General features: G+C 28.8%; 1 protein-coding gene across 1 annotated transcript in view; it reads left to right on the forward strand.

Annotated features, from left to right (window-relative positions):
* Positions 1-5,942, forward strand: part of LOC117169261 (fatty acyl-CoA reductase wat-like) — a 24,246-nt gene extending 18,304 nt beyond the window's left edge. Inside the window, exon 11 of the mRNA XM_033355538.1 lies at positions 5,680-5,942. Within this exon, the coding sequence (XP_033211429.1) occupies positions 5,680-5,776 (97 nt within the window). The 3' untranslated portion in view covers positions 5,777-5,942. The remainder of the gene's footprint in view (positions 1-5,679) is intronic.
* Positions 5,943-10,219: the final 4,277 nt, after the last annotated feature.

Raw genomic sequence — 10,219 nt, forward strand, 5'->3', positions numbered from 1 at the left:
CTGCGAAAAAAATAAAAAATAAAAAATATTACACTATTCTTCTTCAAAAATCTCGAAGCTATACCCGCAATCCAACAAAAAAAAACAATTAAAAAACACCGCTCATGCATGTAACCAAATCCTGCTCGGCTGCCTTCAGCCAAAAAACCAAAATAAAAAAAAAGCAAAAAAAAATTCAGCGAAAAATACAAAACAATTACGAATAAGTAAAACAAACACTTTCCCAAAAAATTTGTTCATATCCTTATCTACAAGATAAAATTAAATAACATTTAAAAACTACCCCTATCACATTTAATGAACCAAGTCTCAACCTCCATCAGCTAAAAGCGCCAAAACAAACTGAAATTAAAAATGGCTACCCAAAAATACTTTCATTTCATGTAGTTAATGAATCTATATCCACAGTAACATTTCATATCAGCTATGAAACTCTCTTATTTCATAGAAACCTAGTCAAACGTTTCATCAACTAAAACGGTAAAAAATACTTTAAATTAAAAATAATCACAACAGGAACATTTCCAGGTCCATTAAGCTAGCACCTCCACAATCGAATTTTGGGATTTTTCATAGCTCAGAATTTTGGTCTTTTCTGGGCTTTTTTAGGCGTCAACTAAAGTTTTTGGGCTCCTTTAATTTTTTCATAAAATCAATTTTCGTGTGGAGGTGTCAGCTTACATTCACCCAGAACCTCCACTTCTTAAAATCACTAAATAATAAAAATCCAATTACACTACAATTTTAGGCTTTTTTGGGCTCTTGAAATCCGCAAAAAAAATCGCCAAACCAAGCCTTAACTTCCAAAATCAACCCCTTAAAAAATCGAAATTTTTCGGTAATTTAATCTCTCGAAATTTTTGGGATTTTTTGGGCTCCCAGAAAATACCCACTTCGATTTTTGGGCTCCAACATTTACAGTAAAAAATTCACCCCTTTGTAATACGTAGATATGAAATTGTCAAAAAATAACTTTTTTTGAATTTTACAGCTTGAATGGAGTCTCTGATTTTTGGACTCCTAAAAAATACCTGCTACAGTTTTTAGGCTCCAACCCTTAACGTGAAAAATCAACCCCTCTCTATCACGTACATACGACTTTGCCAAAAAATAACTTTCTTTAGGATTTTACAATATCAATAGTCTCTGATTTTTAGGCTCCTCAAAAATACCCGCTAAGATTTTTCGGCTTCCACCCTTAACGGTAAAAATGAGCCCCTCTCTGCCAAGTAGATACAACATTGTCAAAAAATAACTTTTTTTTAGAAGTTTCCAATGGCAATTGAGTCTGATTTTTGAGCTCCTTGAAAATACCCGTTACGATTTTTGGGCTCCAACTCTTAATGTCAATAATCAAATCCTCTCTACCATGTAGATACGACTTTGTCAAAAATAACTTTCTTACAAATTTTTATTTATCAATAGAGTCTCTGATTTTTGGGCTCTTAGAAAATACCAAAAGCAGTCATTTTTTTTTTTAAACAGCATATTGGAAATGTTTAATTTTTCATTCTCATCTTAATGCGAAAGTATCGGTTTTATGTTACATTTCACTTTGTCGGTTTTTCTCGAATCTCCACATTTTGAGGCCCCCTGATTCAAAAAAAATTATTTTTACCATGGCTTATATCTGTCTGTAGTATGTATTCTGTAGGCACGATTACTTTTGAAAAATTGACCAAATTGAATTCTGCTTCGGCAGATTTTGTAAAGGCCTAAAAAGAATGAAAAAATTAACAAACCAGCTATTTTGAATGAAATTTCAAAAAGTGAGCGCGTTAAAAAAATTTTTGACCATTTCTTTCAAGATTAAAAAAAGTCATGATATGAAAAAAAGTCACGAGAAGAAAAACTTTAATTTTTGAAAGCTTTAAAAGATTATCATAACAACTTTTTTAATTTTGTCGAGAAGTTGAAAATTCAAATTTAGATCGTACAAAAAATTATCAAAAAGAACAAATTCCATTTTACGGTCAACCTATACAAGATACAAAAAAAAAGAATGAACTAAAATTTGCGAACCGCGCGCACAGCGCCCCGTGAGAATGTAACCACGCGGCGGAGAGATTTTTTTATTTGTAATGTATTTCTGCATTGAGGATATATCTATCCAAGTTTGATACGATTGGCGCAGTTTTATTGTTAGAAAAATTATAATTTTTGTAATTAAATGTCATACAATAAGTCCAAAAAATGGTAATTTTTATCTATTAGGTTACCGTCACACATGCGAACATTGTAATATAGGACACTATTCAAATATGAATAATAATAAATAAATGAAGAAATAAATAAAAAATATACACTGCATTATCGAGTACAGTAATCTACGCGGTAGAAAGGAATTGATTATTGACGTTAAGGGTTGGAGCCCAAAATCGTAGCGGGTATTTTCTAGGATCCCAAAGATCAGAGACTTCTAAAAAAAGTTATTTTTCGACAATGTTGTATCTACGTGGCAGGGAGCGGTTCATTTTTTACGTTCAGGGTTGAAGCCTAAAATCGTAGTGGGTATTTTCGAGGAGCCCAAAAATCAAAGACTCTATTTACATTGTGAAATTATAAAAAAAGTTATTTTTTGACAAAGTTGTATCTGCGTGGCAAAGAGTGGTTCGTTTTTTACGTTAAGAGTTGAAGCCCAAAAATCGTAGTGGGTATTTTTGAGGAGCCCAAAAGTCAGAGACTCTATTGACAAATTAAAATTCTCAAGGAAGTTATTTTTTGACAAAGTCGTATCTACCTGGTAAAGAAGGGTTGATTATTGACGTTAAGGGTTGGACCAAAAAAAATCGTAGCGGGCATTATCGTGGAGCTCAAAAATCAGTGACTCAATTGACATTGTGAAATTCTAAAAAAAGTTATTTTTTGACAAACTTGTATCTACGTGTCAGAGAGGGGTACATTTTTTACGTAAAGAGTTGGAGCCCAAAAATCGTAGTGGGTATTTTTGAGGAGCCCAAAAATCAGAGACGCTATTGACAAATTAAAATTCTTAAGAAAATTATTTTTTGACAAAGTCGTATCTACCTGATAAATAATTTTATATCTCCTTTTTGCATCCGAAGCCTCAATTGATTTGTTCTCGGTTTGCCATTACGGTTAAGGATACTGTAATATCGTGTCGTCTTATAAAATCGAGATTTTTGAGAAAACGTTCGTTAGTGACAAGATTCTCCTTTTATCGTCAGATTTTTTCACAAAAAAATTTTTTATTACCAAATTGAATACGAACAATTGGGTCTTAGTGTTATGAATACATTTCATATCAATATTGTCATTATTATAAGTCGATTAAAAACATTCATGTCACTGAAATTTATTTCTCCATAAGAAACTGTGCTTTTATTTTTTTTCATATTGATAATTGATATTTTTGAAATATAAACTTAAACATTATAACTATATTATATGACATTTATCTTTAAAAAAATTATTAATAAAAAGATTAGCTGAATAGTTGGATTTTTAGTTTAAAAAATTATTTTAAATATAGGTTCCAATCAAATTGTTGTGGTCTTACAAAAAATTTAATTTTTAACTAAATAGATAAACTTTCAACCAAGATAGTTGGATTTTTAACCAAAAAATAGGAGAGTTAATTTTTTTAATTGAATAAATTAATTTTCATTTTAAAAAAACAATATTTTAAATAAAATTGTTGAGTTATAATCAGAATCTTTAATTTTTAACCAAATATTTGGATTTTGCGCAATAAACAAAATAGATGAATTTTCAAGCCAGAAAGACGAATTTTGAACCCAAAATAGGATAGTTGAATTTCCGTTTAACAAAAAATTAATTAAAAAAAAAGAGTTTTCAGTCAAATTGTTGAATGCTCAACATAAAATTTTATTTTTAATCAAACAGTTGAACTGTCCACCAAAATAGTTGAATTTTCAACCAAAAAGGTTGAGTTTTTAATTTAAAAAATAGATTACTTAAATTTTCAGTTAAAACCATTAATTAAAAAAAACACATTTTCAATGAAATTGTTGAAGTCTCAACAGACAATTTAATTTTTAACTAAATAGTTTATCATCGTAACGAAATAGTTGAATTTTCAAGCGAAAAAGAAGAATTTTCGAACAAAAATAGGATAAGTCAATTTTCAGTTTAAAAACATTAATATTTAACAACAAAAAATTTTCCAACGAATTGTTGAATTCACTTCGGAAAATTTAATTTTTACCCATATAGTTTAACATTTTACCAAAATAGTTGAATTTTCAATACTGAAAGGCAAATTTTTAAACAAAAATAGGATACTTTAATTTTCAGTTTTCAAAATTTTCAATAAAAAGACGATAATTTCAATAAAATTGTTGAATTCTCGACAGGAAATTTAATTTTGTCCAAATAGTTCAACTTCCTACCAGAAATAAAATTGTTGAATTTTCAAGCCGTATAGATGAATTTTCAACCAAAAGTAGGATAGTTAAATTTTCAGTTAAGAAAATTAATTTTCAGTAGCGAATAAAACCTATTTTTAATCGAATTGTTAAATTCTCAACAGAAAATTTAATTTAAAAAAAAAATAGAATGAATTTTTAACCAAAAATAGAATAGTTAACCTAACAATTGCATTTTAACCAAAAAGATTACATTTCTACGAAGAGAAGAATTTTAAAGCATCACTTTTAAAGACTTTAAAATCTTCATATTTTTTTGATGCTTTTGAAAATCTTTTGAAATTTTCTTTCAAAATTTTTTTTTTTAAATAAAAAAATTATTTATCATTTTCTCCGAAATCTTAGGAAAAGATTCTTTTTCTTGAATCCTTTAGAAAATTCTTAAAAAGGTTCGAAACTTTTTTCGAAATCCTCAAACATGTACATTTCTTAAACATTTTTTAAAAATATTTTCAAATTTTCAAACATTTATGAAGCATTTGCAATATTTCCAAACTTTCGAAACATCGCTGTGAAATAATTGTAATTTTTTTATATTTTTTAAGACTTCTACACAAACTTCTAAGCCTTCTAAATATTTTTCAAAATGTTTAGTACTTTTTCTCCAAATTTTTGAAAATTTTGTATAATTAACACATTCTTTTCAAATCTTTAACATTCTCTATTAACAATTTTGGACATGTCTTCAAATTTTTTAAAATTATTCTCTCACTAACTACTCAATTGTTCAAAATGAATAAGCATTAAAAATGTTCTCAGAAATATGAGAAGAATTTTCTGATTCCCTGGAAATCTTTCAAGATTTTTGAGAAGCTTTGTGCTCGACACCTTCAACAATTTACATTTTTTATATTTCTAAAAACCTTTTCATGTTTTGAATGATTTTTTAATGTTTTTGAAACTTACAAATACCCCTAGCCTCGTTTCTTCGTTCCATGTCACATATGTTGAAATTTGAAAATCTAAAAATTAATCCTTTAAAATAAAATATAAAACATTAAAAATTTGCGCAGAAAACTCTATGTTAGTGTCGAGAATTTTGTTGTTACTGGTGCCCACTACAGAATTTTCAGAATAAGATGAACATTAAAATTAGTTTGTCGTTTTTTCACGAATTATAAAAAATATTACATTTTCCAACATTTCAAATGTGATTTCTGATTTGAAGTTGTATTCCCAAGTAATTCCATGTTTTCCCCGTTAGTAGACACCCTAACTAATTAAATTTTTATTTTTATTTTTAATATTTAACAGAACCCTTTTGTTACAGATTTTTAGTGTATCACAATATCTTGAAATACACTATAATCTTCTTTGGACTGTGGACTGTTTGTACAATTACGAAAATCTTGTTACGATTCACGTAGAACTTACGACTCATAAATAAAAAAAATATTTCTCTATTCACCAGTTATCTCTAGAAGGATCTTAAAGTTTTTGTGAACCATATTATATATTATTCTTTCATATTGCAGATATAGATTTTATTTGAATTTCCGACTAAATTCCTAAAATTGAATTTAAGGCATGTGATTAAACAAGAAATATGATGGCGTATTCCCAATATTGACTAAAATAAAAAATCCGTCATGAAGGAAACTCGATTGACTTCTTTCAATATGAAATGACAGCTGATGTTGAAAAATTTATTCCATCCGAACTTTAGTCGACGAGAGTAGTTTTGTTTTTAGCACTCACTAAACGTGGATTATAGGTTTATTTTGCATTTTTTCAAATTTCTATGAAATGCGTTAAATCCCTGAGAAGAATTGTATTAATAACTGAATAATTGAACTTTTAAGCATAAGAGAAGAATTTTCAACAAGTTTATTAAACTTGTGACCAAATAGTTAAATTTGCAAGGAAAAAGTGTATTTTGAAATTAGAAAGATGAATTTTCAATCAAGAAAGATGACTTTTCTACGATAAAAGTCGAACTTTCTATTCGAAAGGACGAATTTATAACAAAATAGTTACAGTTTTCATCAATACAATAGATTTTTTAACCAAATACTTGAATTTTCAAGATATAAAGATGAATTTTCGATTAAAAACCTCAATATTCTACTAAAAGTCGGGTTTTTAACAAGATACTGGAATTACAATTAAATAGATTAATTTTCAACAAAAAGGAATATTTTTCTATCCAAAAAGACAAGCTTTAAACAAAAGAATTAATTTTTTTAGCTAAAAGGTCGAATGTTTTAAAAAATATTCAAAGATTTAACCGGTAATGATGAAATTACAGGAATTTTCAATTAGATACTATAGATGAATTCTTCACAAAAAAAGAATACATTTCTACCCAAAAAGACAAATTTCAATTAAAAGGATTAAGTTTTCTAGCTAAAAGGTCGAATTTCTTACAAAATAATGAACGTTTAAACCGGTTATGATGAATTTACAATGAGAACGAAAATATTTTATCAAGAAAGATAAATTTGCAAACAAAAAGTTGTATGTCTAACTAAAAAAGACCAGTTTTTAACCAAGACACGAAATATTTAAACCTTAAGTTTAAAAAATTAATTTTTAACGAAAAACAATTTTTAACCAGTTGAATTCATCCAAAAAAGACGAATTAAAAAAAAAAACATTAAAATCCTAAACCGAAAAGATAAATTTTCAACGAACGAGATGAATTTTCTATACAAAAAGATGAGTTTTCATCAAAATACATGAGTTTTTAACAAATTAATTGAGTTTTGAACTAAATGAACTAAATTTTTTACCATAAATGTAATAGTTAAGTTTTCAGTAACAATAATTAATTTTCAACTGGAGGTAAATTTAAAAAAAAAACTGAATTGTCATAAATGTCTTAAATTTTGAAGCTAAATTTCGTACTTTAATTTTGTACTAAATAGTTATATTTTCAAATAAATAGTGTAATTCTTAAACAAATGGCTTATTTTTTTGCCAAAATCGATGAATCTTTAACCAAAAATATGATTTTTTTAAACAAAAAGGCCATTTTCAACAAAACAGTTTTCTTACCTATGAAATTATTGAATTTGCAAGCCAAGAAGAAAAATTTTCTTCAAAGTTTAGTTGTTCCTATTATATTGAATGTTTAACCAAAAAATATAAATTTTTAACAAAATAGTTGGATTCTCTACCAAAACATCTTACTTTTCAAACAAGAAGATTAACTTTTTACAAAAAAAAAGAATTTTTAACTAGAAAAGATGAATGTTCAATTTAAAATATTAATTTACAACTATAAATAAAATATACAAATTATCAGTAAAACATGATACGGCAAAGAAAAGGAAATTTTCAAAAGAATATTTAAATTTTTAACCAAAGAGATGAATTTTTAACTAAAATAATCAATCTTAAGCAAAAAAAAAACAATTTTCAATGAAAGAGTTCGAACTTCAACCAAGTATTTGAATTTTGAAACAAGGATATTAATTTTCAACCAAGAAGATTAATTTTCGAACAAAAAAGCTGAATTTAAAAGAAAAAAACATAAACTTTTAACCGAAAAGTTGAATTGCCAACTAGAAAATATAGATTTTTAATCAAGAATATTAATTTACTACCATAAACGAAACAGCAATAGTAATTACTATTTAATAGAAATAGTAATAACTTGAAATTTTAAACCAATAAGATTAATTTTCAACCAAGAAGTTTATTTTTCTATACAAAACGACGAATCTCAACGAAAATACATGAATTTTAATTTAAATAAATAGATAGATTAAAAAACAAATAGATGTAAACCAAAGAGGTTCATTTTTAACTCAAATGATTCATCTTGAACATAAAAAAAAATTCAATAAGATAGTTTACATTTAAACCAAGTTGTTAAATTTTAAATGAAGAAAATTAATTTTTTACAAAAACACGATTTCTCAATAAAAATACATGAATTCTTCACTAAATAGTTGAGTTTTTAACTAAAAGTGATAATTTTTCAACCAGAAATTTAATAGTTTAATTTTCACTTTAACAATTACATTTTCACCAAACGAGACGAATTCGAAAAAAATTAGATTTCATAAACGAAAATAATCAAAATTTAACACTCATTTCCCCTCATTACCCCGTACTTTCTTACCAGAAATTTAATAGTTTAATTTTCACTTTAACAATTACATTTTCACCAAACGAGACGAATTCGAAAAAAAGTAGATTTCATAAACGAAAATAATAAAAATTTAACCAAAATTTTCTCCTTCACTTAATTCCTTTACTTCTTCTACTTTTCCTTCCTTCATTTTCCCTTACCTACCCTTCCCCTACTTTACTTCCCCTATTTTCATTAAGCTCGCCCACCCCTCATTTTCACTACTATCGCTAATAACCCTCCCTTCATTTCTGGACACTTTTCCTACTTCTCCTTATATCATTTTCGTTAACCTTCCCTACTTCCCCTCCACTTATTTCCGATCACTCCCTCTACACCCTATCCCTAATTTCTACTCCCTTCCTGTACTACATCTCACTTTTCAACTCCCTCTTGACCCAAGCTTCCTCTACTTCCCCTCTCCTCCTTCAACGTACTTTCCCTTCGCTGATTTCCCCTGCTTTCTCATTTCTCATTCAATTATTCTCCTGCATCTCCTACCATCCCTTCCCTCATTTCTCCTTACTTTCCTGCCCACACTTTCCTCGCTTCCCCATCCGCACATTGGTAAAAAATTACTTTTTTGGTTTAAAATAACGTACAGCCCACAAATATTGACCGATTTAAACAAAAACAATTTTTAAAATAGCTGATAAGATTTCTAAGAGAGTTTTCTATGTGAAATTTTTTAAATGAGGAACTTTATGATAATTTTAGCAAAATTCATCATTTTTTTATTAATCTTATGACTTTTTAAAGCCAATTTAATAGGCAAGTGCATTATTCGGGCTGTTTTTAGCAAAAAAATTTAGTTTTTTTCAATGCCAGTCTTTTCAGTTGGGAACTTGATGACAATTTCAGCAACCCTCATAATAAAATGATAAATTTTATTATTTCCGTGAACAAATTTAATGAACAAATGCGTTAATCAGTCATTTTTCTCCAGAAAAATTCGCTTTTTTCTATGTCAGACTTTTAATTGGAATCTTCAAAATAATGTGTTTTTTGGAACCGACAATGTCAATTTCTCCCACTGTGTTCCGTCACTTCACAACAAGTTTTTTGCCCTCATTTTCCTCACTTCCCCCACTTACCCTCCCTTAATTACCCGCCGCTTTCCCTGCTTCCCCTCGCCTTATTTCCGCTCACTTTCCCTAACTTCCCCGCTTCTTATTTTTCCTCGGTTCCCCTACATTTCTTCTCCTCCCTTCCCCTTATTTCCTATACTTCCACACCACTCCTTACATCTCACTTTGACACCCTCACAGTGGGCACAAAAATTGTCGACGTCTTTACGATATCTTTGCAACATCTTGACGACATCTTTACGACATCCTATGTCCATGTCGTTAAGGTGTCTTTACGATGTAGTAAATAAGTCGTATGATCTTACGATGTCTTTACGTTATCGCAAAGACACCGAAACGACATGGACATAGGATGTCGTAAAGACGTCACCAAATTTTGTGCCCACTGAGACACTTCCCCTACTTACCCTCCCTCAACTACCCGTCACTTTCCCTACTTTCCCTCGCCTTATTTCCGCACACTTCTCCTAACTTATTCGCTTCTTATTCTTCCTCGGTTCCCCTACATTTTGTCTCCTCCCTTCCCCTTATTTCCCATACTTCCACGCCCCTCCTTACACCTCACTTCCCCACACTCATTTCCCCTCATTACCCCGTACTTTCTTACCCCTAATTCCCCCCTTTATTGCTCAGCACTTTCCCTC

The sequence above is a fragment of the Belonocnema kinseyi genome, chromosome 3 (genome assembly GCF_010883055.1).
Source record: "Belonocnema kinseyi isolate 2016_QV_RU_SX_M_011 chromosome 3, B_treatae_v1, whole genome shotgun sequence".
Taxonomy (NCBI): Eukaryota; Metazoa; Arthropoda; class Insecta; order Hymenoptera; family Cynipidae; genus Belonocnema; species Belonocnema kinseyi.